Source organism: Zingiber officinale, chromosome 7A, assembly GCF_018446385.1.
Source record: "Zingiber officinale cultivar Zhangliang chromosome 7A, Zo_v1.1, whole genome shotgun sequence".
Taxonomy (NCBI): Eukaryota; Viridiplantae; Streptophyta; class Magnoliopsida; order Zingiberales; family Zingiberaceae; genus Zingiber; species Zingiber officinale.
In genome coordinates this window covers 84,982,597-85,010,389 of record NC_055998.1, presented here as the reverse complement: position 1 = coordinate 85,010,389, position 27,793 = coordinate 84,982,597, and the positions used below count along the sequence as shown (strand labels likewise).

At 41.7% G+C, this 27,793-nt stretch overlaps 2 protein-coding genes across 2 annotated transcripts; both read right to left on the bottom strand.

Moving 5' to 3' along the window:
- Window positions 1–2,204: 2,204 nt before the first annotated feature.
- Window positions 2,205–7,941, bottom strand: LOC121999487 (receptor-like protein EIX2). Its single transcript, XM_042554163.1, has 4 exons — window positions 7,738–7,941; window positions 6,391–6,403; window positions 6,145–6,278; window positions 2,205–4,556 (listed from the first exon to the last, which is right to left on the bottom strand). The coding sequence occupies exons 1-4, from the start codon at window positions 7,939–7,941 to the stop codon at window positions 2,205–2,207; spliced, it is 2,703 nt and encodes a 900-aa protein (XP_042410097.1).
- A 153-nt stretch (window positions 7,942–8,094) lies between these two features.
- LOC121999486 (receptor-like protein EIX2) lies at window positions 8,095–10,374 on the bottom strand. The gene has a single exon (XM_042554162.1). The coding sequence runs from the start codon at window positions 10,372–10,374 to the stop codon at window positions 8,095–8,097; it is 2,280 nt and encodes a 759-aa protein (XP_042410096.1).
- Window positions 10,375–27,793: the final 17,419 nt, after the last annotated feature.

Sequence of the window (27,793 nt, the reverse complement as noted above, 5' to 3'; positions counted from 1 at the left end):
CTCCCTCAAATGGGAGAGAACCCCCCATTTATAGAGGTGGCACGACCAATGCCACGGTCGTGCCCCTTGGGCATGACCAAAGCTTATTGGCCTCTAGAGTGTGGCGCATGACCATGTGGAATACACACAGCCCCAGTGAAGTTGGTCTCTAGAGGTTAGGCATGGTCGTGCCAATTGGGATGACCTCGTTTGTGTTAAGCTCTAGTTGTCCTGCACGGCCATATGAATCCACATAGCCTAAGTGGGGTTGGATGTTGGCTGACCCGCACTACCGTGCCTGGGGGCATGACCAACCTCTCGTTGCTCCTTGGTGAAGAAGCACGGTCGTGCCAAGAGGCACGACCCTACTCTGCTCTTTTCTCCACAAGTTGCTCCTTAGCGCATTTCCACTCTGTTTCTGTCCCGAAATCATTTTTGTCATAAGAAAATACACAAGAGAACATCTCCGAACCAAAAGAGTAATTATGCTAAAATAATGATCAAAGGAAGTGCAAATATGTAGAACATACTCAAGATAAAACTCTGAATGTGAGATAAAGTATTCATAATTGTGTATGTACACTACGTACATCAGTAGGATTGCAGGCAGGTAAGGATAAAATAATTATTTCTTTATTTCGCAAACTAGAAAAACTAAAATGTTGTTTTTCACTTTCAGTTTTTTTAAAGGCTCTATGCAAGCTGTTTTTGTTTGAGATCGTCGACGGTTGAGTCACTAGTGAGCTATCTTCTACATTGACAAAGTGGTCGAATCCTTAAGGAAGAGAAGGAGGGAAGGAGCTAGATCAACTAAAGCGCCTGTGAATCCTGAGAGGGTAAACGAGAGTTAGAATGGAGGCCGGGATGCCTTGGCTCATCCACTCTGACGCTCAAGTCAATCTTTGGCGAGGGAGAGGGAGAAGATGAAGGACATTGAATGAGGAACTGTAACAATTGTGTGTGTGTGTGTGCGTGTGTGCGTACCTAGCTTGTAGGAGTGAACTCCCTTGTATAACACTGCGAATGCTCTTAACCACAGCGTGCGTCACATGAATGTCTTATGACTTCCAACAGCTTGCAATTGTGCAGTATGTGATGCATGTCGTGGATAGAATAATTGTGCATTGTGGAAAGTCAAATTTGGTGTAGTGAGGACAGATGCATGCACTTTTCCTTCTCCAACGGTGTTATACAAGGGAGTTCGCTCCTATGAGCCAAGTACTCACACACACGCATTCACTGTTCTTCATCTTCTCCCTCTTCCTTGCCAAAGATTGACTTGAGAGTCGGAGTGGATGAGCCAGGGCATCTCGACCTCTATTCTAAATCTCTTTTACCCTCTCAAGCTTTGCAGGCGCTCTAGTTGATCCAACTCCCTCCCTCCCTCTCTTCCTTAAGGATTTAGTGACTTTGTCAATGTAGAAGATAGCTCACTGGTGACTCAACCGTCGACGACCTCAAACAAAAATAGTTTGCATAGGTCTCATTAATTGGACATTATATCATAATAAGGAAAATGTCATGTCGTATCGTTGTCGTATCATACGGTCACGTCACCCACATTCTATATTTATAAAAGATCTTGTAGATGTCTTTCTTATTGGTTGTAATGAGGGAAGAACACAATAGAAGATCAAGATCTGTTCCAAATATCATGATTAGCACACAACTTTAAACCATGCAAACCCAACTATAATTCAGAAAAAAAAGCTTGGTCAAACATTATTAGAGCACAAGCTCTTATTCCATATATGCTATTTATAGCAAAATTATGATTACATATGCATGAACCAACTACAAATCCTATCAATGAGTAGGATGTATTTGATTCTAATGCTCCTCTTGATCATAACTATGCCCATGAATACCCAGAAGCCAAATACAAATCCAGGAGCAAAGCCAATGAAATACCAAATTCCTCCATAGTACTCATCATCTTCGTGCATGTCCTCTTCTTCTGGAACTCCAGTGGGTGGGTTGTCGCCTGGGCACTTGATCTGTAATAGTTCCCCACAAAGCCGAGGGTTGCCCATGTAGGACAAGTTGGTGAAGGTTTGCAGCTGAGTGCCCATAGGTATTCTCCCAATAAGATTGTTGTAGGATAAATTTAAGATGCTTAGAGAATATAAAGTAGATATGCTTAAAGGAATTTCACCGGACAAGTGGTTCTTTGAAAGATCAAGCGATTCTAGCTCACCCATGAGACCAATCTCATTTGGTATGTTTCATGAGAAATGATTCCAAGACAAGTTGAGGAAACGAAGGCCATGGAGATTTGTCAGCTCTTCTGGAATTTCACCAAAAAGATTGTTGTTAGAGAGGTCAATGCTAGGGACAAGCGAAAGCGTCCTAGTGTAAAGGAGTTGTGAACCTTTGGCAGTTATAATGACACTGTCTGTGTAATAAGAGGAACCCCTATTAAGCGGAACAAGTTCTTTATCAGTCTGGCGTGTTGCCATGGAGATGAACTTACCAAAACTTGGAGGCAAAGGATCAGATAGGCTATTGTGAGCAAGGTCTAGCACTTGGAGAGAAGGGCATAATGAGAGCTGCCATGGGATTTCACCACTCAATTTATTTGACCTTAGAGAAAGTACTCGAAGCGACAGCAAACTCCATCCGATCCAACTGGGTATGCCACCCGACAACTCATTCAAGCTCAAATCGATAACCGTGAGTTCCCTGCATTGTTGCAAGGTTGAGCGAATTGCGCCAGTGAGGTTATTGTTACTCAAGTGCAGTGATTGGAGCATGTTCAGAAGCCCAAGCGTTGCGGGAATGCCACCGGATAAAATGTTGCTCGAAACATCCATGATAATCAGGTATGGTGAATTGCTCCAACAATCTGGGAGTGCTCCAGATATACCATTGTTGGCAAGGTTCACAATTTGCAGATATGTTGTACAAATGGAGGATGGAATGCTTCCATTTAATCTATTATCAGACAAAAGAATAAAGCCAAGGTTATCACCCGCCAAGCTTTCTGGAATTGATCCAGATAATGAATTGTGAGAGAGGTCCAGATATAGACCAACATAATGCATTCTCGGTATGAAGCCTTCCAAGTTGTTGTAACTTAAATCAAATATTGTCACAAGCCCGAAGCATTCTAAAGAGCTTGGCAACACCCCTCTCATGTGATTGTGAGAAACATTCAGCTGCATGAGTGGCGTGCACAAGCTCCAAAACCATTCTGGAAAAAAGTCTGATATCCCAGTATTCGATATGTCCAGCGAGTTTAATCTGTTTTGGTTTTGCAGCCATGGAGGAAACTTGGGTCCCAAGTTGCAAGATCCCATTGTGATTACATTTGCATGAAATGGAGGAAGCCAACCACTGCTCGCGTTGACTGACAAATTGTTGTGAGATAAATCCATACTGAGTAAACTTGTGAGATTGGCAAAGTGTGCTTCTGTGAGGCCTCCAACCAAATAGTTTGAAGACAGATTTAATAACAATAGTTGGGAAAGTTTTCCCAAAGAAGTTGGGATTGAGCCATTCAATGAATTGGAAACAAGGTCAAGTTGAACCAACCTCTGAAGCTTTTCCATGTGAATTGGTAAAGGGCCACTGATTTCATTGTTCTGCAGGCTGAGGGAAAGCCTAATATCGTTTCTGCATCTCGACAATTGCTCAAAAAATTCAGCAAGCTCCCCTATTATTCTGTTATCACGCAAATCGATTCTATTCAAGTTGCACATACCTCCCAATGAACTGGGAACTGATCCACTTATGTTATTGTGAGACATACTGAGTTCTTCTAACTGCCAGAGATTTCCAACTGAATTTGGTATCTGCCCACTAATTTGATTGCCTGACAAGTCCAGATTCTGCAGTGCAGCCAGATTGCCGATACTCCCTGGTATGGCTCCAAAAATTCTGTTGCTAGACAGATCTAAAACTGACAGTTTACTCAAATTTCCAATGCTTTCTGGGATCTCACCACTGATGTTGTTAAGGCCCAAGTCAAGGAACTGAAGATTCCCGAGAAGGACAATTGTTTCAGATATCGTTCCCTCGATACCGTTATTATCTAGAGCCAAATGATGCAGTTTCGAGAGATTGCAAAGCTGGTAAGGAATTCTTCCACTGAACCCTCCTTGAGAAAGGTCTAAATGCTCTAGTTGAGTTAAAGATCCGAGAAACGTAGGAATCCGAGCACCGCCGAAGTTGTTCCCGCTTAAATCTAAAAAAGTCAAGTGCTCCAAATCAAGTAGGGAAGAACTCACCTCACTTTTGTTGGGCGTTGATCCGTCGAGATAAGAGAGGTCGAGTTTTACAACGTGACTCGTGATGTTGTGGCACTCAACTCCCTCCCATTTGCAACAGTCCTCGCCCCTCCATGAAGATAGTCTACCGTCAGCAACAGAAAGCCCACATCTCACGTCGAGCAGGGCCTTCCTCTCCTTCTCCATGCACAGTTGCGCCGTTGCAGAGGCAAATAAAAGAGACATCCAGAATAGACAGAAAAGAGGGTTAGGCGAAGCAGCAGCATTCCAAGCCATGAACTCTTGCACAAGAATCCGAAAAGTGCAATCTGAACAATATTGTGTTCTTTGCTCTTTCTGGGTGCATTTCTAATAATGTTGGTCCACGAAAGTGACTCTACAATTATGCATTCCAAGTCACTCTTTATCTTTAGTTCACTTTATTCTGTTTCTACACTTTACTTTTGTTCAAGACACTTCTTCAAGAATTTGTCAGTTTAGCTAATTTGAGGTGAGAGTCTTTGTGTATTCCCAATCCATGCGAGATCGATATTTTTTTTATTGACGACGTAGCCATGCACTTGCGGCTTCGTAACAAGTTTTTTAGTGTTCCCAGATAACAACGCCAAAAACTTGTTACGAAGCCACAAGTACACGGCTATGTCATTAGTAATAAATATATCGATCCCATAGGGATTAGGATCACTCAAAGACTCTTGATCACTTCAAATTAGCTAAAATAAGGAATTCTTAAAGAAGTGTTTTGAATAAAAGTAGCGTGTAGAAACAGAATAAAGTGAACTAAAGATAAAGAGTGAGAAAGTCTTGATTGGTGACATGCTCTAGGGGTTATGGTTTCAGTGTGATGGAACTTAATGTGCTTGAATCACCCATTTCCTAAATTCCTATCATCAGTTCTCATACATGTAGGAAGTCTAACCAAAGTCCCAACACTAATCCACGATTATGTGTTGGAGTGTTATCCCTGTTGTCATCCTATGCTCCTAAATGGATAAGGTAATCTAAGAAGTCTGGTTACAGGAATCCCTGTCACTAGGACCTCCCGGTCATACATTCCTAAATCACTCAAATCACTTATGAGCACTGGATTAGGGAAACCCCATTATATGCAGCTAAGTCTTCCTCATGGGAGAATTGCTTCCTTCATCAAGATCTATCCCTAGATGTTCGGTTAAGAGGAAATCCTTGTCACTAGGACCCCCCCCCCCCCCGACCCCCGAATTATACAATCTAGAGATCAATCCATACAAAGTCAACAATCTACACACATCTATCAAATCTAACATGAGACATAAGCACAAACACATTAGATTTAACAAGAACAAGAATGAAAACGTCATTTAAGTTGGCATTAGCATAATCCAAGAGTTTTACATCAAAATCGACATCACACGTACTCCCTAATCCAAGGTTGTTAGGAAATCTACTCCATAACAAGAAGGGAATTGAATCCAAAGACAAGAGAAATAAGCCTCAACATTCAAATCTAGAAAGAAGAGAAGAAGAGACTTAGTGAGTGTTGATGATTGATCTTCGGATTAATCCTTGCTAATGGAGCGATGGAGAGCTAGAATCCGGCCTTCAATCGTCCATTTGAGGTCTTTGAGACACCAAATATAAGCTTATATCATCTTCCTCAAAGGGGGAAAAACTTCCTCCCTCAAATGGGGGAGAACCCCCCATTTATAGAGGACCCCCCATTTATAGAGGTGGCACGACCAATGCCACGGTCGTGCCCCTTGGGGACGACCAAAGCTTATTGGCCTCTAGAGTGTGGCGCATGACCATGTGGAATACACACATCCCCAGTGAAGTTGGTCTCTAGAAGTTAGGCATGGTCGTGCCAATTGCGATGACCTTGTTTGTGTTAAGCTCTAGTTGTCCCGCACGACCATGTGAATCTACATAGCCTAAGTGGGGTTGGACGTTGGCTGACCTGCACTACCGTGCCTGGGGGCAAGGCCAATCTCTCGCTGCTCCCTGGTGAAGAAGCACGGTTGTGCCAAGAGGCACGACCCTGCTCTGCTCTTTTCTCCACAAGTTGCTCCTTAGCACATTTCGACTCTGTTTCTGTCCCAAAAGCATTTTTGTCACAAGAAAATACACAAAAGAAGATCTCCGAACCAAAAGAGTAATTATGCTAAAATAATGATCAAAGGAAGTGCAGATATGTAGAACATACTCAAGATAAAACTCTGAATGTGAGATAAAGTATTCATAATTGTGTATGTAAACTACGTACATCAGTAGGATTGCAGGCAGATAAGGATAAAATAATTATTTCTTTATTTCGCAAACTAGAAAAACTAAAATGTTGTTTTTCACTTTCAGTTTTTTTAAAGGCTCTATGCAAGCTATTTTTGTTTGAGATCATCGACGGTTGAGTCACTAGTGAGCTATCTTTTACAATGACAAAGTGGTCGAATCCTTAAGGAAGAGAAGGAGGGAAGGAGCTGGATCAACTAAAGCGCCTGTGAATCCTGAGAGAGTAAACGAGAGTTAGAATGGAGGCCGGGATGCCTTGGCTCATCCACTCTGACGCTCAAGTCAATCTTTGGCGGGGGAGAGGGGGAAGATGAAGGACATTGAATGAGGAACTGCAACAATTGTGTGCGTGTGTGCGTACCTAGCTTGTAGGAGTGAACTCCCTTGTATAACACTGTGAATGCTCTTAACCGCAGCGTGTGTCACATGAATGTCTTATGACTTTTAACAGCTTGCAATTGTGCAGTATGTGATGCGTGTCGTGGATAGAATAATTGTGCGTTGTGGAAAGTCAAATTTGGTGTAGTGAGGACAGATGCATGCACTTTTCCTTCTCCAATGGTGTTATACAAGGGAGTTCGCTCCTATGAGCCAAGTACTCACACACACACACAATTGTTGCATTTCCTCATTCACTGTTCTTCATCTTCTCCCTCTTCCTTGCCAAAGATTGACTTGAGAGTCGGAGTGGATGAGCCAGGGCATCTCGACCTCTATTCTAAATCTCTTTTACCCTCTCAAGCTTTGCAGGCGCTCTAGTTGATCCAACTCCCTCCCTCCCTCTCTTCCTTAAGGATTTAGTGACTTTGTCAATGTAGAAGATAGCTCACTGGTGACTCAACCGTCGACGACCTCAAACAAAAATAGTTTGCATAGGTCTCATTAATTGGACATTATATCATAATAAGGAAAATGTCATGTCGTATCGTTGTCGTATCATACGGTCACGTCACCCACATTCTATATTTATAAAAGATCTTGTAGATGTCTTTCTTATTGGTTGTAATGAGGGAAGAACACAATAGAAGATCAAGATCTGTTCCAAATATCATGATTAGCACACAACTTTAAACCATGCAAACCCAACTATAATTCAGAAAAAAAAGCTTGGTCAAACATTATTAGAGCACAAGCTCTTATTCCATATATGCTATTTATAGCAAAATTATGATTACATATGCATGAACCAACTACAAATCCTATCAATGAGTAGGATGTATTTGATTCTAATGCTCCTCTTGATCATAACTATGCCCATGAATACCCAGAAGCCAAATACAAATCCAGGAGCAAAGCCAATGAAATACCAAATTCCTCCATAGTACTCATCATCTTCGTGCATGTCCTCTTCTTCTGGAACTCCAGTGGGTGGGTTGTCGCCTGGGCACTTGATCTGTAATAGTTCCCCACAAAGCCGAGGGTTGCCCATGTAGGACAAGTTGGTGAAGGTTTGCAGCTGAGTGCCCATAGGTATTCTCCCAATAAGATTGTTGTAGGATAAATTTAAGATGCTTAGAGAATATAAAGTAGATATGCTTAAAGGAATTTCACCGGACAAGTGGTTCTTTGAAAGATCAAGCGATTCTAGCTCACCCATGAGACCAATCTCATTTGGTATGTTTCATGAGAAATGATTCCAAGACAAGTTGAGGAAACGAAGGCCATGGAGATTTGTCAGCTCTTCTGGAATTTCACCAAAAAGATTGTTGTTAGAGAGGTCAATGCTAGGGACAAGCGAAAGCGTCCTAGTGTAAAGGAGTTGTGAACCTTTGGCAGTTATAATGACACTGTCTGTGTAATAAGAGGAACCCCTATTAAGCGGAACAAGTTCTTTATCAGTCTGGCGTGTTGCCATGGAGATGAACTTACCAAAACTCGGAGGCAAAGGATCAGATAGGCTATTGTGAGCAAGGTCTAGCACTTGGAGAGAAGGGCATAATGAGAGCTGCCATGGGATTTCACCACTCAATTTATTTGACCTTAGAGAAAGTACTCGAAGCGACAGCAAACTCCATCCGATCCAACTGGGTATGCCACCCGACAACTCATTCAAGCTCAAATCGATAACCGTGAGTTCCCTGCATTGTTGCAAGGTTGAGCGAATTGCGCCAGTGAGGTTATTGTTACTCAAGTGCAGTGATTGGAGCATGTTCAGAAGCCCAAGCGTTGCGGGAATGCCACCGGATAAAATGTTGCTCGAAACATCCATGATAATCAGGTATGGTGAATTGCTCCAACAATCTGGGAGTGCTCCAGATAAACCATTGTTGGCAAGGTTCACAATTTGCAGATATGTTGTACAAATGGAGGATGGAATGCTTCCATTTAATCTATTATCAGACAAAAGAATAAAGCCAAGGTTATCACCCGCCAAGCTTTCTGGAATTGGTCCAGATAATGAATTGTGAGAGAGGTCCAGATATAGACCAACATAATGCATTCTCGGTATGAAGCCTTCCAAGTTGTTGTAACTTAAATCAAATATTGTCACAAGCCCGAAGCATTCTAAAGAGCTTGGCAACACCCCTCTCATGTGATTGTGAGAAACATTCAGCTGCATGAGTGGCGTGCACAAGCTCCAAAACCATTCTGGAAAAAAGTCTGATATCCCAGTATTCGATATGTCCAGCGAGTTTAATCTGTTTTGGTTTTGCAGCCATGGAGGAAACTTGGGTCCCAAGTTGCAAGATCCCATTGCGATTACATTTGCATGAAATGGAGGAAGCCAACCACTGCTCGCGTTGACTGACAAATTGTTGTGAGATAAATCCATACTGAGTAAACTTGTGAGATTGGCAAAGTGTGCTTCTGTGAGGCCTCCAACCAAATAGTTTGAAGACAGATTTAATAACAATAGTTGGGAAAGTTTTCCCAAAGAAGTTGGGATTGAGCCATTCAATGAATTGGAAACAAGGTCAAGTTGAACCAACCTCTGAAGCTTTTCCATGTGAATTGGTAAAGGGCCACTGATTTCATTGTTCTGCAGGCTGAGGGAAAGCCTAATATCGTTTCTGCATCTCGACAATTGCTCAAAAAATTCAGCAAGCTCCCCTATTATTCTGTTATCACGCAAATCGATTCTATTCAAGTTGCACATACCTCCCAATGAACTGGGAACTGATCCACTTATGTTATTGTGAGACATATTGACTTCTTCTAACTGCCGGAGATTTCCAACTGAATTTGGTATCTGCCCACTAATTTGATTGCCTGACAAGTCCAGATTCTGCAGTGCAGCCAGATTGCCGATACTCCCTGGTATGGCTCCAAAAATTCTGTTGCTAGACAGATCTAAAACTGACAGTTTACTCAAATTTCCAATGCTTTCTGGGATCTCACCACTGATGTTGTTAAGGCCCAAGTCAAGGAACTGAAGATTCCCGAGAAGGACAATTGTTTCAGATATCGTTCCCTCGATACCGTTATTATCTAGAGCCAAATGATGCAGTTTCGAGAGATTGCAAAGCTGGTAAGGAATTCTTCCACTGAACCCTCCTTGAGAAAGGTCTAAATGCTCTAGTTGAGTTAAAGATCCGAGAAACGTAGGAATCCTAGCACCACCGAAGTTGTTCCCGCTTAAATCTAAAAAAGTCAAGTGCTCCAAATCAAGTAGGGAAGAACTCACCTCACTTTTGTTGAGCGTTGATCCGTCGAGATAAGAGAGGTCGAGTTTTACAACGTGACTCGTGATGTTGTGGCACTCAACTCCCTCCCATTTGCAACAGTCCTCGCCCCTCCATGAAGATAGTCTACCGTCAGCAACAGAAAGCCCAGATCTCACGTCGAGCAGGGCCTTCCTCTCCTTCTCCATGCACAGTTGCGCCGTTGCAGAGGCAAATAAAAGAGACATCCAGAAGAGACAGAAAAGAGGGTTAGGCGAAGCAGCAGCATTCCAAGCCATGAACTCTTGCACAAGAATCCGAAAAGTGCAATCTGAACAATATTGTGTTCTTTGCTCTTTCTGTGTGCATTTCTAATAATGTTGGTCCACGAAAGTGACTCTACAATTATGCATTCGCTATCTTTATTGAAAATTTTCTGTAACAAGAAATATTCAAACATTTTTTTTTCTCTGCACAATTATTTCGTAAGATCCCAGAAAGTGTTGGAATCTCAAAGACTCGAAAGATTGACTCCTCTTCTACTGCTACTAAAGGTGTAACAGCTGAAAGCATCGGTATCTTCAGTAGAAAGTCATACATTGATGTCCATATCTGGTACCCACCATATAATGTACGACCTTATCTTGGTCCGTTCCAATTTTCAATATTTATAATTATAAATCAGTCATATTATCTTAAAATTGACTGAATTTGTATTTATATTGGAGTCAATTCCTTTGAGTGTGGTGGAACAAATTTCAATCAATTTTTCATTTACTTTTCCAACACGTTTTGCTTGGTCCAGTGGCTAAAGCTTGCCGACCACTCTCATTCCTCCTCTTCATCCAATCCATACAGTTTATTCATTCGATCTAATATATTTGACTTATTCAATTTGTCCAGCATGCCTTGTTCACACTCTAACAATCTCGATCTATCCAGTTTCCCTAGCATACTCCATTTGTTTGATACACTTCACATATTCATCTACTGTGTACTTCGTTATCGCTTTAGGAGGATGAGTTTATGCCTATATCAGCTTAAGAGAATTAGGCGCAGTGTTTTTTTTTTTTTACACTAATTAAGAAATTAATGTTAATGTTATATTGCATCAGCAGCATCTTCACAGCCAAGTAAGGAGGGAAGATAATGTAATATGTACGAAAGTAGATGTTTTCTTGTTGTAACTATTGGTACTAAAGCATGAAAAATATAAAAATATGAAATATGTAAAACTTACCGTGAATTTCCGTAGTAGATCTTGATCTATGTTTATCGTCAGAAAAATGATCACAAGCGAATCAAAAAGTTCTTCAAGATTCCATGAGCCAAATCCCTCACTAGTGGATGTTCTTCTTGCCGATTACTTGCTCACCACTTCATCCCTTTTGATTCCTTGGACGCCTCATATATAAAGGCGAGGAAGATGTAGAGTCACTCATAAAAGAGGAATGGGAAGAGGCACCCTTTCATCTTTGTAACTCTTACATCATCCACTCGTCTAAGTTAATTCATAAAGGTTAACCAGTCACAAAGACTATGTAAATCGCATAGACTATATTATAATCATATCACAAAGACCAGAGCAAAATATTAATTAGTCACAAAAACTAAATAAGAACATCTAATCCATACTTTAGAGAAAATGGTTCGTGCAACAGCAAACATATTGAGCTATTATTGATAAGAAGATTACTATACCTTACATAGCTGCTTTTTAGAATGAATCAGAGACATCAATAATTTGCTTTTACCCAGATTAAATTATTTATATCAATACAAACATCTCTAATCCCTCATAACGATAATTATATCGAGAGCATATTTAATATTCAATATTCACAATAATTTCTATACATAATAGAAATGAGTTGACCAATGAATAACATCAAAAGATGTAAATATATTTAATTTTTCTTCTTAACTCGAATCGATTTATTCTAATAAGTGGCTTTCTTAGTTATGCTCCATAAATTGAATCATCCATAGCCATAAGATACATGCTAAAGTAGCAGTCACTTATTAAAACTTCAAGTAATAGCTAAATAGTCACTTAGGATAAAAGTGAAATTAAATTGTAATCTCAAGGGTTTCACATAGTAAAGAAGAAGGGATTCATTCTCCTACTACTCTTATTATCACAATAGCACATGTGGTATGAATCATATGCTACGATATTATTCTCTTTACTAAAAAGAGAGCATGTTTTTCTCAAAATTTAACATCATACATATTTCAATCTAGACATACCTAATGTCTAATCCTGAATTCAACATATGAATTCCAATATGGCCTTAAGCAGATTCAGTAAATGGTGAGTTCATTTACTCTAATCATTATATAAATGATCTTATCTTGACACAATTATTAAGGCGATCTTAACTTATGGGTATGTCTGTATTCACAGCTACATAAGTTATCCTATAAATAATAGTTTTACCTCTATTTATACATAACAAATAGAGATGATTGTCCATATGAGTGGACCAATCTCAACCTGCCAATATGCTTATCGAGACTTTATCCAAACGTAACAAAAACATTTATACTGAATAGATCATAACATTTTACAATGTGTTATATTCTATGAAGTCACAAAAACTTCACATATCTTGGAAATGACTCTTTAGTTAATAACTTAGTAAAATGATCTGCAAGCATATTACGTATAAGGATGTACTCAAGAACTATCATTTTCTTGTCAACAATATCCCTTACAAAATTATACTTAATTTTTATATGTATATCTTTGCTATGATATTTGGGATCTTTAGAAAAAACTATAGTAGCTTGACTGTCACAGTACACTATAACAATACTCCTACTATCATTAGTAATCTTCAGATACTTCAGGAACCTTCTCAATTAGACAACTTCTTACACATCTGCTATGAAAGTCACACAGCTTCCATTATCGACAAGGCTACACAAGTCAAGTTATATAACTTCTATTGTTGACAAGGCTACACAAGCCAAGCCACATAACTTTCATTGTTGACCAGGCTACATAAGCTTGCATTTTGCTATTTGTTATGAAGCCGCAAGTGCACGACTATTAATTAAGCACTAGTTGACTTCACACAGTGAGTTATCTAGACGTTCAAATTATTAGTTGAGAGGTTTGGAAACAAAAAGTTGAGAGAGAAGAGAGAAGTAGGTGAAGTTGGATTTAGGAATGGATAAATGCTAGGATTTTAGTTTTGTTACGATGCTAGTTAATATTGTTGGACCCCATGGTTGTTTTGGTGTGATCAACTAAATTAAGTTACGTCCTGTTTTGGTTTGATCATTGTGTCTAAGTGTGCAGGAGCTTATGAGCACAGGAAGTCGAGCGGAAGACGCAACTAGCGAGAAGGATGACACGAGAAGGGAGCCAACGGGCTCGGTACATTCGAGGGATGAGGTGCAGCGGAAGAGTACACCAGTGGATGAGAAGAACATATGCGATGTTCGAGGGACAAGAAGCCAGAGCGGAAGACTGCTCGAGATGAAGGCTAGAAATTGGGTTTTGGTGAGCCTGATTTCGGTTGGCCACAATCACCCAGGCGATCGGAGCAGCAGAAGAGAAAAAGAAGCTGATGAAGTCTACTAGAAGTGCCCTCAATAGGAGTTGAAGGCTCCTCTAAGGCGCCCGCGCACCTCTACCACCTTCAGGCGGAAGGCGCCTCCCATGAGCATGGAAGGCGCCCTCCGTAAGCATGGAAGGCGCCCTCCATAGGCATGGAAGGCGCCTTCGACCAGGAAAACTGCTCGTTGCCAAGGGATAAAAATCTATCCCTTGGCGCCTCGCTGGAGGCACCCTCTAAGCCCTTTGGAGGCGCCCTCAAGCTACGGATACGATTTCCAGGAGCTATAAAAAGGCCCTTGGAGGTAGGAAATAGTATAACAACTTTTGTAATCACTTTCCTAGTTATTTCTGAGCTTTCAGTGTGTGTAAAAGGCTTCTCCGCCTTCAAAGAAAGAGATTCTTAGTGAGCTTTTCAACCACCTTGGATAAACAACCAACTAGGTTGTAACCAAGTAAATAGTGGCCTTTTATTTATTTCTCTAAGTTGTTAATTCTATTTTTAATGGTATTTCTAGTCTAAGTCCAAGGATCGGGAAGGAGTTTTATTTTTCTATTTCAAGCAATTCACCTCCCCCCTCTTGTCGGCCCCACTGCGCCAACAAGTGGTATCGGAGCCCAACCGCCTTAGAAGGACTAATCGCCGACTATAACATTAAGATCAAGATGATGGCCAGTCAGACCAACGATCTATCCACCAAAATTCGAAGGAGAATTTACGTCATGGAAGAAACGCATGGAGGTATTCTTCAAAACTGACTTCAAAATTCTACTAATAATTAAATATGATTTTGTAGCTCCAAAAAACCCCCAAGTAGAAGAAAAAAAGAATATCAGTGGACCAAGAAGAAGCAAGCAGACTTCGTAGCAAATGGACGAGCCGAGTTCCTCCTACTAAGCATACTTCCACCCCAGGAAGTAAACCGAATCAGAGATTATGACTCAACAAAGAAACTTTGGGAGAAGTTCCTAGAACTGCATGAAGGAACATTCGAAACAAAACTTGCGAGACAGGATGTGCTCCGGAATCAACTGACGAACCTCAAGATGGAAGAAGGAGAGTCAGTAGCACAACTACATGGAAGACTCAAGGAGCTAATCACCATTATCAAACCTTGGAGAAAAGGTAATGAATCGGGACACACAAAGGTATGCATTAAATGCGTTCTCAAGAACACCAGAATAGACATCTATAGTAGACTCCTACTATATTTCAAAGGATCTCGAGGTAAGTCCACTAGACAATCTCTTTTCCATTTTTGAATTACACATATCTCGGTGTGCATGACAAAAGAGACCGAGCCAGAATATTTCCCTAAAGGCAAGAACAAACGATTCCGACTCTAAAAAATCAATTGATGAAGACGAAGTTACCCTAATGGTAAGAAAGTTTAATAAGTTTATTCGATCTAATAAATTTAAATTGAAGACGAATAAGGATTATCGAAGAAAAAGGAAGGTCCGCTGTTACAACTGCAACGAAGAAGGGCACATCAAGGATGAATGCCTAAACTAAAGAAGAAGGAAAAGGAAAAGTACAAAAGATCAACATCCTCCAAACATAAGAACCTGAGGGCCACATGGGATGACTCATCATCCTCTGAATCCGAGATTGAGGCCTTCTCAGGACTAGCCCTAATGGTCAACCATCAAGTAGAAATGAAATCGGCTCAGAGATAAGCATCGATGAAGGGGGAGGGTCATTAGAAGAAAGCAGTGATGAAGGGGGAGTATCAAAAATTCAAGCAAGTAAGGTACATGCTCTATCTCCTAAGTAGTCTTTTAATTTTATCAAAATTATTTCTAAAGATTTAGTGAAGTTAGAAAAGAAAAATGCTGAGATAAAATTGAACTTAGCTAAGACATGCCCCTTAGAATTATTTAACAATTTAAAGTTAGAAAATGATAAATTGAAAATGCAAATTGAAAGTTTGAAAAAAGGTGTATGCTTAAAACCAAATAACTTTCAAAAATCAAAACATAGAATTTATGGAAGGTTAAATTGGTACATTAGAAAATATCAGGGATAACTTAAAAGAATTCCCAAAGGATATGTATCCCCTAGATTCTTAGCTAAACTAGTGTGAAGGAATCTATATTGGGTTCCAAAATCTACATAGATTAATATTTTTTTCTTTGAATCTAAAGTTTTCAAAAAAGTTAAATGTTTAAATTCTTTAAGAGACTTTGTCTACAAGTGGTTGATGATCCAATAACGAAGAAGGCCTAGTGTCTCACCACAGTCTGGAAGCCAGTTACTGAATTGAATATATAATTACAAACTAATAAGCATGTGAAATTAATGAAATGTTTTCAATCTTTGTCAATTATTTGAAAATTTCATAACTAATAATTTTTTTAAAATTTTCAAGTTATTTTCTTATTGTACCCTTTGTTTTGATGTGATCAAAGAGGGAGGAATAAATACAAGTTTAGGGGGAGTTAGAATTTTTTGAATTCTACTAACTCTATTTTATCAAATGTTGCCATTTCTTTTGCAACTTTATGCTTAAAATGTTTATTGTTTTGCAAATTCTTTTATTGCATCTTGTTCGTTATTACCATAACTTGAACTTGGATTGATGCACATCAAAAAGGGAGAGATTGTTGGATCCCATGGTTGTTTTGGTGTGATCAACATAGTTAAATTAGGTCTTGTTTTGGTTTGTCCTTGTGTCTAAGTGTGCATGAGTTTAGGAGCACAGGAAGTCGAGCGGAAGACGCAACTAGCGAGAAGGATGGCACGGGAAGGGAACCGACGGGCTCGGTGCATCCAAGGGACGATGTGCTGTGGAAGAGTACACCGATGGACGAGAAGAACGTACACGACATTCAAGAGATGAGAAGCCGGAGCGGAAGTCTGCTCGAGAAGAAGGCTGAAAATTGGGTTCAGGTGAGTCCTATTTCGGTTGGCCACAATCACCCAAGCAATCAGAGTAGCAGAAGAGCAAAAGAAGCAAATGAAGACTGCTGGAGGCGCCCTCAACAGGAGTTGAAGGCCCCTCCAAGGTGCCTGCGCACCTCTGCCACCTTCAAGCGGAAGGCACCTCCCATGAGCATGGAAGGCGCCCTCCGTAAGCATGGAAGGCACCCTCCATGAGCATGGAACACGCCTTCGACCAAGAAAACTTACCGTTGCCAAGGGATAAAACTCTATCCCTTGGCGCCTCACTAGAGGCGCCCTCTAAGCCCTTTAGAGATAGGATTTCCAGGAGTTATAAAAAGGCCCCTGGAGCTAGGAAATAGTAGAAAAACTTCTGTAATCACTTTCATAGTTATTTCTGAGCTTTCAGTGTGTATAAAAGACTTCTCTGCCTTCTGAGAAGGAGATTCTTAGTGAGCTTTTCAACCCCCTTGGATTAACAACCAATTAGGTTGTAACCAAGTAAATAGTGCCTTTTATTTATTTCTTTAAGTTGTTAATTCTATTTTTAATTGCGTTTCTATTCTAAGTCCAAGGATCGGGAAGGGGTTTTATTTTTTTTTTAAGGCAATTCATCCCCTCTTGCCGGTCTCGCTGTGTCAACAAGTGGTATCAGAGCCCAACCACCTCAGAAAGACTAACTGCCAACTGAAGCATCAAGATCAAGCCAATGGTTGGACCAACGATCTATCCACCAAAATTCGAAGGAGAATTTGTGTCATAGAAGAAACGTATGGAGGTATTCTTCAAAACTGACTTCAAAATTCTACTAATAATTAAATACAGTTTTGTAGCTCCAAAAACCCCCCAAGGAGAAGAAAAAGAAGAATATTAGTGGACCAAGAAGGAGCAAGCAGACTTCGTAGCAAACGGACGAGCCGAGTTCCTCCTACTCAGTGTACTTCCACCCCAGGAATTAAACCGAATCAGAGATTATGACTCAGCAAAGGAACTTTGGGAGAAGTTTTGGAACTGCACGAAAGAACTTCCAAAACAAAGCTTTCGAGACGCAACGTGCTCTGGAATCAACTGATGAACCTCCGGATGGAAGAAAGAGAGTCAATAGCACAACTACATGGAAGATTCAAGGAGCTAATCACTAGATTATCAAACCTCAGAGAAAAGGTAACGAATCAGAACACACAAAGGTATGCATTAAATGCATTCCCAAGAACACCGGAATGGACATCTATAGTAGACTCCTACTATATTTTAAAGGATCTCGAGGTAAGTACACTAGACAATATCTTTTCCATTTTTGAATTACATGAATCTCAGTGTGCAGGACAAAAGAGACTGAGATAGAATATTGCCCTAAAGGCAAAAATGAACGATTCCAACTTTGAAAAATCAATTGATGAAGACATAGCTACCCTAATGGTAAGAAAGTTCAATAAGTTTATTCGATCTAATAAATTTAAATCATAGACGAATAATGATTAATGAAGCAAAAGGAAGGTTCGCTGCTACAACTGCAATGAAGAAGGGCACATCAAGGATGAATGCCCTAAACTAAAGAAGAAGGAAAAGGAAAAGTACAAAAAACCAACGTCCTCCAAAGACAAGAACCTGAAGGCCACATGGGATGACTCATCATCCTCTGAGTCCGAGGTTGAGGCCTTCTCAGGACTAGCCCTAATGGCCAACCATCAAGTAGAAGATGAAACCGGCTCAAAGATGAGCATCGATGAAGGGGGAGGATCATTAGAAGAAAGCAGTGATGAATGGGGAGCATTAGAAATTAAGGTAAGTAAGGTACGTGCTCTATCTCCCAAGCAATGTTTTAACTTTATCAAAGTTCTTTCTAAAGATTTAGTGAAGTTCGAAAATAAAAATGCAGAGTTAAAATTGAACTTAGCTAAGACATGCCCCTTTGAATTATTTAACAATTTAAAGCTAGAAAATGATAAATTGAAAATGCAAATCAAAAGTTTGAAAAATGGTGCATGCTTAAAACCAAATAACTTTCAAAAATCAAAACATAGAATTTATGAAAGATTAAATTGGTACATTAAAAAACATCAGGAAAAACTTAGAAAAATTCCCAAAGGATATGTACCCCTTAGATTCTTAGCTAACCCAGTAGGAGGGAACAACCTATATTGGGTTCCAAAATCATACTCAGATTATCATTTTTTTCTTTGAATCTATGGCTTTCAGAAAAGTTAAATGTTTAAATTCTTTAAGAGGCTTTGTCTAGAAGTGGTTGATGATCCAATAACCAAGAAGACATTGTGCCTCGTCACAACCTGGAAGCAAATTACTGAATTGAATATTTAAATAACAAACTGATAAGCGTGTGAAATTAATGAAATGTTTTCAATCTTTGTCAATTATTTGAAAACTTCATAAATAATAATTTTTTTAAAATTTTCATGTTATTTTCTTATTGTACCCTTTTTTATATATGATGAAAGGGGGAGAAATAGGTACAAATTTAGGGGGAGTTAGAATTTTTTGAATTCTACTAACTCTGTTTTATCAGATGTTGCCATTTCTTTTGCAACTTTATGCTTAAAATGTTTGTTGTTTTGTAAATTCTTTTAATGCATCTTGTTCGTTATTACCTTAACTTGAATTTGGGTTGACGCACATCAAAAAGGGGGAGATTGTTGGACCCCGTGGTTATTTTGGTATGATCGACCAAGTTAATTTAAGTCATATTTTGGTTTGATCCTTTTGTCTAAGTGTTCAGGAGCTTAGGAGCATAGGAAGTTGAGCAGAAGACGCAACTAGCGAGAAGGTTGGAATGGGAAGAGAGTCGACGTGCTCGGTGTATCCGAGTGACGAGGTGCTGTGGAAGAGTACACCGGTGGACGAGAAGAACGTACACGACGTTCAAGAGACGAGAAGTTAGAGCGGAAGCTTGCTCGAGGAGAAGGCTGAAAATTGGGTTCAGGTGAGTCCTATTTCGGTTGGCTACAATCACCCAGGCGATCATAGTAGCAGAAGAGTGAAAGAAGCTGATGAAGACTGCTGGAGGCGCCCTCAACAGGAGTTGAAGGCACCTCCATGGAGGTCGGCGCCTCTGCCACCTTTAGGCGGAAGACGCCTCCCATGAGCATGGAAGGCGCCCTCCGTAGGCATGGATGCCGCCCTCCATGAGCATGGAAGGCGCCTTCGATCAGGAAAACTGACCGTTGACAAGGATAAAATTCTATCCCTTGGTGTAACGACCCGCCTTCTACTACTAGGTTGTAAGGCCGATCGCTACAGTTATGCTGATCTAACTGTGCGGAAAACTGATCTAATTTAAATCTTAGTTGCTAACTGATAACTATTCTTGGTTCTACATGTACTGAAGGATGTAATCTAAAGTATACCTAACATATACTACATCCCCATATGGTCAAGGAGCTGAAATAAACGTTTTCCAGCTGTTATCAGACCTCCCAATCGATCCGTTGATCGATTGGAACGTCGGATCGATCCAGGGATCGATTCAGCCAGCTACTGTACGCGGGACATAGGTTGGATCGATCCAATGATCGATCCAGCACGCTACTGTGCTCGGGACGATATTCTGGATCGATCGGCTGATCGATCCAGACTAACCAATCGATCCAGTGATCGATCCCCGAACCTTCTGTTCACGACAGAAATTGCTGGATCGATTGGATAATCGATCCAGAAACCTACTGTTTGTGGAGCAACTTGCCCGATCGATCAGCTGATCGATTGGGACCCCCCAATCGATCCACCGATCGATTGGAGTGTCTGATTTCACACTGAAACTCTGATTTCAGCACTGGTTCGTGCCAAAACCTCACGCTACAACTATCTAATGCATAATAAACATTCTAATAACATAAGACTAGCAATCTAACTTGTTATAGTGCATGGTTCTTTAATTTCTAGCATTGAACAACTTAAAATGCATAAAAAGCAAAATACTAAAAGTTCATATTTCTAAGCTAGAATGTTTAAGTCCCCTAAAGATCTTTGATTCCAGTTCCTGCCACACACACCATCTTTGCATTGCCCTTCAGCTTCCTCTGCTAGTCCATCTTTCCTTTACCTTTATCTGCGGTATAAGGAAAAATAGTATCTGTAAGCTTAAAGCTTAGTAAGAAACCATCTACCTCACAAAAACATGCAAGCGATGCAAATATGCTTTGGAAATCATGTCATTTGAAAACATGCATTGAGCTTATTAAAGCATGGCATACTGAAACATGGTATAAACACTGAAACATGGCATGCATCATAAACTAAGCATATAATCATATCATAGCATCAACTAGAATAAACTATGCTGAAAACCGAACTGAAACTGAAACTATACTTGAGCTAAACTAGTGCTGTTCTAATGCTATAGTCACATATCTGAATAAACTTTGAAAGCTAATAGATATAAGTGAAAATACATAATCATGCTGTTTGGGCCCGGCAACTGTACTTGCTGTGCGCGCATCCCTAACTAGACCCGGGTTTGTAAGTCCCAAATTTAGTAGGGTTAACTAGGTTATCTAAACCTAGGGACGACTGTGGGAGTCCAACCCAATGGATATCTGATCCAGTACAGTGCCACTGAAAATAAAATACTGAATATAGCTAACTGTTTTAACTTGCTATTTCTAGGTTATCTGAACCTAGAGCTAGGTTATCTAAACCTAGAGGCAACTATGGGAGCCCACCCATTGGACCGTAGTCCCATATAAGCTAAAATAAATTGATTTGCTGTTTTAAACGCTTCTAATGCTTTTAACTGAGCTATTAAAATGCCTAAGTTGCATTTTTTTACTGATCTAGTTACTTTGTCGAACACCTAGTGTGCCCCAACTCTCCTCTTTATTAGGGAGATCACCTTTAGGCACCCGACAATGTCTACAACCCCAAATTGAAGAGGGTAAACGTGTCCGGCCCATCTAAAGGTGCTCAACTAAATCCCTAAACCTGTGAGGAGGGTTAAAAACACCCTACATGTCGACAAAACCTGCATAAAACTAAACTAATGCACAGAAAATCCAAACGGAGCTATTATACTGCAGGTGAGGGGTTTCTTACCTCCTGTTCGTAATTTCTTACGATTCTATTCGCTAGAATTCCGGTGGAGATGATCTTCTCGACGATCTGCTCACGTCTTTGCGTTCCTCTCGCGGAGAAGAACCTCTTTCGTGTTGGAGTCGTCGCCGGAAGGTGATCCGAGAGCCCTTGGGGCTTGGGCGCCGAGAGAGGAGGAGGAAGAGGAGTGGGCGGCGGTGAAGGTTTTTGGGAGAGGGATAGGTCACGGTGAAATTTGATATTGCCGAACCAAGTTCTCAAAATAAACCAACCCCCAACTTAACCTTCCTATTTATACTAAGTAACTAATTCGACCAACCCAATTATAATTATAATTGGTTTCCTTTCCTTTCAGCACGACCCTGCTGGGTTCAACTGGTTCCCAACATTATCCCTAAGCCATAGGTCTCGGGTTCGATTCCCGCCTAAGCTATTTTGCGGTTCTAATTATTTTTGCTGCTTCCGCTACTCGGAAAAATTCGGGAAAAATATCTGAAAATTCCAGAAAAATCATAGAATATTTCTAAAAATAATTTGAGAATTTTTGGGCGTTATAACTCCCCATACCTTATAAAAAGTTCATCCTCGAACTTAGAATAATTCTGGGTACTTCTGTCTCATGCTGGCTTCTGTCTCCCAAGTTGCCTCTTCTGCTGTGTGACTGTGCCAAATGACTTTGACTAATGGTACTTCCTTGTTCCGCAACTTCTTAACTGCTCGGTCTATTATCTGAATAGGCCGACTATCATAGCTGAGGTCTTCGCGGATCTGTACTGACTGGGGCTCAATCACCTGGGTGGCATCTGGGGTATGCTTCTTCAGCATGGAGACATGAAATACGTTGTGGACAGCTGACATTTCCTGGGGTAGCTCTAGCTCATATGCTACCTTGCCCACTCTCCTGCTGATAAGGTATGGTCCCACATATCTGAGACTTAGCTTGCCCTTTTTCCCAAAACGCATTACTCCCTTCATGGGAGCCACTCTGAGGAACACTGAATCCCCAACTGAAAACTCTAAGGGTCTACGCCGCGTATCAGCATAGCTCTTACGGCTCGAGGTCATCTCTATCCTCTGGCGGATCGATGTATAGGCTGTGGTATACGCCACTAGATCATCAAGTTCTAGCTCTTTACATGCTCACCACTCTCATACCGCAGTATTGAGATCTACACCTCCGCCCATAGAGAGCCTCGTGAGGGGTCATGCCGATAGTGGCACGATAGGCATTGTTGTATGCAAATTCTGCTAGCTCGGATATTGCACCAACTTCCCTTGAAGTCTAGGGCACATGCTCGGAGCATATCTTGATACACGATTTACTCGCTCCGTCGACCATCATGCGAGGGATGGAATCTTTGTCTTGAACTTTAACTTAGTGCTTGTACACACTCCCGGAAGTGTGATGTGAATCTGCTGTCTCTGAAATGATGGTTCATGGGACTCCATGTAGTCCGACGATCTCCGGAGATACAACTGAGCTAGCTTCTCCACGGAGTAGGATATCTTGATAGCTAAGAAGTGGGTGATTTAGTCAACCTGTCGACTATTACCCGGATGGCGTCAAAACCATTCGTGGTTCCGGGCATTCCACTATGAAATCCATAGATATATCCTCCCACTTCCATTCGGGAATCTGTATAGGTGCAGAACTCCTCCGTCGTGATGTTCTTGACCCTCTGACAGGTGAGGCAGATGCTAACATATCTGCGATGTCTCACTTCATCCCGGGCCACAAAAAGGTTCTTGGTCTTGATATATTTTGGTGGAACTGGATGCATCGCATAGGAAGTCTTGTGAGCCTCATCTAGAATCTTCCTCGTAGCTCCTCGATCTGGAACACAGTATCACCAAAATACAACACCCTCTGTCGGACACTCTGAATTCTCCACTTTAGATTCTGCTAGCCCTTGCTTGATTTTATGAATTTCGGGTCCTGCTCTGACTGAATATCACCAAGCAAGGTAGACTCTAAGGTCATAGTAGAGAGCTGTCTAACGATGAGTTCGAGACCGAAATCTACGATCTCCTTCTGTAGGGGTGGTGACATGGTCGTAAGAGATAACAAGGTAGCACTGGATTTTCTGCTAAGTGCGTCGGCTACCTTATTGGCTTTCACTGGATGGTAGAGGATGTCTATATCGTAGTCTTTGACCAGCTCAAGCCATCTGCGCTGTCGCATGTTCAGATCCTTCTGAGTGAAAAAGTAATTCAGACTCTGGTGATCTGTATACACTCTGCATTGAGCTCCATATAAGTAATGTCTCCAAATTTTGAGAGCGAACACTACTGCTGCAAGCTCGAGGTCATGAGTAGGGTAATTCTTCTCATAATCCTTGAGTTGTCTGGAGGCATAGGCGATCACCTTGCCGTTTTGCATCAGTACTGCTCCTAGTCCCAACTTAGAGGCATCACTATAGATGTCAAAGCTGCTGGTGTTGTCTGGTAGAGCCAAAATGGGAGCACTGGTCAATCTCCTTTTTAGCTCATTGAAGCTTTCTCACAGTCCCACATCCTGAAATTTCTGTTCTTTCCGGTGAGAGCTCGGTGGGAGGCTATCTGGAGAAGTCCTCTACAAACTTTCGTAATATCCTACTAATCCCGAGCTCCCGATCTCGGCGTTCTTAGGTCTCTTCCATTCTTACCGCTTCTATCTTCTTGGGGTCTACCATGACACCATCCTTTGAGATGATGTGACCCGGAAAGACACTGATCAAGCCGTAATTCACATTTCGTGAACTTGGCATATAGTTGATTCTGCTGAAGTCTGTAATACTTGTCTTCAGGTGCTTTGCATGTTCTTCCCGAGTTCCTGAGTAGATAAGAATGTCATCGATAAACACAATAACAAACTTATCTAAATACTCCCTGAATACTCTGTTCATGAGATCCATGAATGTAGCTGGAGCATTGGTCACGCCAAAGGGCATGACTACGAACTCGTAATGTCCGTATCTGGTCCTAAATGCTGTCTTCGGTATATCACCCTCCTTGACCCTGACTTGGTGATATCCTGATCTGAGGTCAATCTTAGAGAACACTGCTGCTCCCTTTAACTGGTCGAACAGGTCATCTATTCTGGGAAGAGGATACCTGTTCTTGATTGTGACCTGATTCAGTGCCCTGTAGTCTATGCACAGCCGCATGCTTCCATCCTTCTTCTTCACGAACAGTACAGGCGCTCCCCATGGTGAGTGACTCGGGCGTATGAAACCCTTGTCAAGCAGCTCCTGTAGTTGCTCCTGAAGTTCCTTCAGTTCTGCTGGAGCCATGCGATAAGGCGCTTTGGAGATAGGATTGGTGCCGGGGAAGAGCTCTATCTCAAATTCAATCTCCCTGACTGGTGCTAGGCCTAGTAACTCTTCAGGGAAGACTGCTGGGTAGTCACATACAACTCAGACCTCTGCTAGCTGTTGGTCCCTGTCCTGGCTGGTATTGACTACATATGCTAGGTACCCCGTACATCCCGACTCCATCAACTTCTGTGCCTTCATAGCTGAGAGAAATTTTCTGACTTTTCTCTTTGGTTCTCCGAGGTACTCGAACTGTGCTTCTGCTTCGGGTTGGAATACGACTTTCTATTTATGGCACTCTATGGAAGCACCGTATCTGATCAGGAAGTCCATTCCAAGGATGACGTCGTAGTCAGTCATTTCCAGCAGGATCAGATCACAAAAGAGTTCCCTGTCTGCTATAATGACTGGCACTGCTCTGAGCCCGTGCGTGGATGCCATAACTTCTCCCGAAGGTAGTGTCGTCAGAAACTGACCAATGAGTACCTCTGGAGTTATTGCTGACTTTACGGCGAACGCTCTAACTATATAAGAATGGGTTGCCCCAGTATCGAATAATACAGTTGCACTATACTGAAAAATGCTAATCTGACCTGTGACAACCGTCGAGGCATTGGCTACGTCCTCCCTGGTGAGTGAGTAGATCCTCGCATTCGCCATAGCTGGAGGGGCTTCTAATCTGCCCTGGCTGATAAGTGGACCTTCTAGAGCGGCCTGCATCTGATATAACTGAGCTGACTTGCTGTGGCTGAGGAAGACCGGTCTTGTTCGGGCACTGCTTAGCCATGTGCCCTTCTTGTCCACATTCAAAGCATCCTCGTGTGCCCTTGCGACAAATCCCTGGGTGGAATTTCCCACAAGTAGCACACTTTGGATAACTGGGTCGCTTGCTAGATGGTCCTCCCTTTGGGTCACTCCCTGATTTGCGCTTGCTGTTGGAGTTCCCTTTCCAGTTAGAGCTGTGACCTTGTTGTTTCTGACTGTGAGAGTTTCCTTGGCCTTTGGACTCTGAGGAGACTTGCTTCTGCTGCTTTATGCTGTTCTGGTAGTGCTCTGTGGTCAAGGCATTGCTCACTAACTCCTCTGTGGTTTGTGGCCTATGTATGCCACCAGCCACGTTCACTGCTATCTCTGGCCTCAGCATCTTGAGCATCAACCGGATCCGTTCCTTCTCTGTGCTGACTAGCTCTGGGCATAGACGAGCCAACCTGTTGAATTTCTTCACGGCTTCCTCAACTGAAAGGTTGCCCTGACGAAACTCAGTGAACTCGTCGTAGTGGCGGTTGGTAACCCGTATATGGAAGAACTCCTCGAAGAATTCCTTCTCGAAGTCAGCCCATGTCATCTGGTTCACTGGGCGCTTCGTTCTGATTCTTTCCCACCACATGCGTGCGTCTCCTGTCAGGCAGAAGGAGGCACACTTCACCTTCTCGTGTTCTGGCCAGTCCAGAAGCTCCATCGTGCTCTCCAGTGTTTTGAACCAGGCTTGTGCATCCCATGGTTCACTAGTGCCTGAGAAATTCTCTGCTTCCTTTCTTGGCTCAGCTGCTGGGGCTGCTGGTGCTGGTGCTGGTGCTGGTGCTGGTGCTGTAGGCTGAGCTGGGGGAACCTCTAAGACTACTGGAGTCGTCAAATTCGGTTCCGGGGTGACTGTGGGGGTACTCTGCTGATTAGCCTTTAAGGTGGCTATTTCCTGTTGCTGTTCATCTAGCTGTTGCTGTAACTGAGCCACTAACGCTGTAAGATCTGGAGGAGGCACTGAACTGCCTGCCTCTTGCTAGGGCTCAGTAGCTAGTGCCCTTCTAGCTGGGCGTCCTCGTGCCATTTCTAAAGACATAGAGAACATAACATAACTAATGTAATCACAGTTATATAACTACTGATGTCATGTTTAAAAGCTATCACATACTAACAAGCAGTAGGCATAGAAATATGAACTGTAATAACAAAGCAAGGAGCATAACTAAAGTAGAGGTATTCTTACTTGGAAGCTGCAGGTTCAATGCTGATGTGTGTGTAGGAAGTATGGAATTCTGCTCTGATACCACTCTGTAACGACCCGCCTTCTACTACTAGGCTGTAAGGCCGATCGCTATAGTTATGCTGAGCTAACTGTGCGGAAAACTGATCTAATTTAAATCTTAGTTGCTAACTGATAACTATTCTTGGTTCTACATGTACTGAAGGATGTAATCTAAAGTATACCTAACATATACTACATCCCCATATGGTCAAGGAGCTGAAATAAATGTTTTCCAGTTGTTATCAGACCTCCCAATCAATCCGTTGATCGATTGGAACGTCGGATCGATCCAGGGATCGATTCAGCCGGCTACTGTACGCGGGACATAGGTTGGATCGATCCAGTGATCGATCCAGCACGCTACTGTGCTCGGGACGATATTCTGGATCGATCGGCTGATCGATCTAGACTAACCAATCGATCCAGTGATCGATCCCCGAACCTTCTGTTCGCGACAGAAATTGCTGGATCGATCGGATGATCGATCCAGAAACCTACTGTTTGCGGAGCAACTTGCCCGATCGATCAGCTGATCGATTGGGACCCCCCAATCGATCCACCGATCGATTGGAGTGTCTGATTTCGCACTGAAACTCTGATTTCAGCACTGGTTCGTGCCAAAACCTCACGCTACAACTATCTAATGCATAATAAACATTCTAATAACATAAGACTAGCAATCTAACTTGTTATAGTGCATGGTTCTTTAATTTCTAGCATTGAACAACTTAAAATGCATAAAAAGCAAAATACTAAAAGTTCATATTTCTAAGCTAGAATGTTTAAGTCCCCTAAAGATCTTTGATTCTAGTTCCTGCCACACACACCATCTTTGCATTGCCCTCCAGCTTCCTCTGCTAGTCCATCTTTCCTTTACCTTTATCTGCAGTATAAGGAAAAATAGTATTTG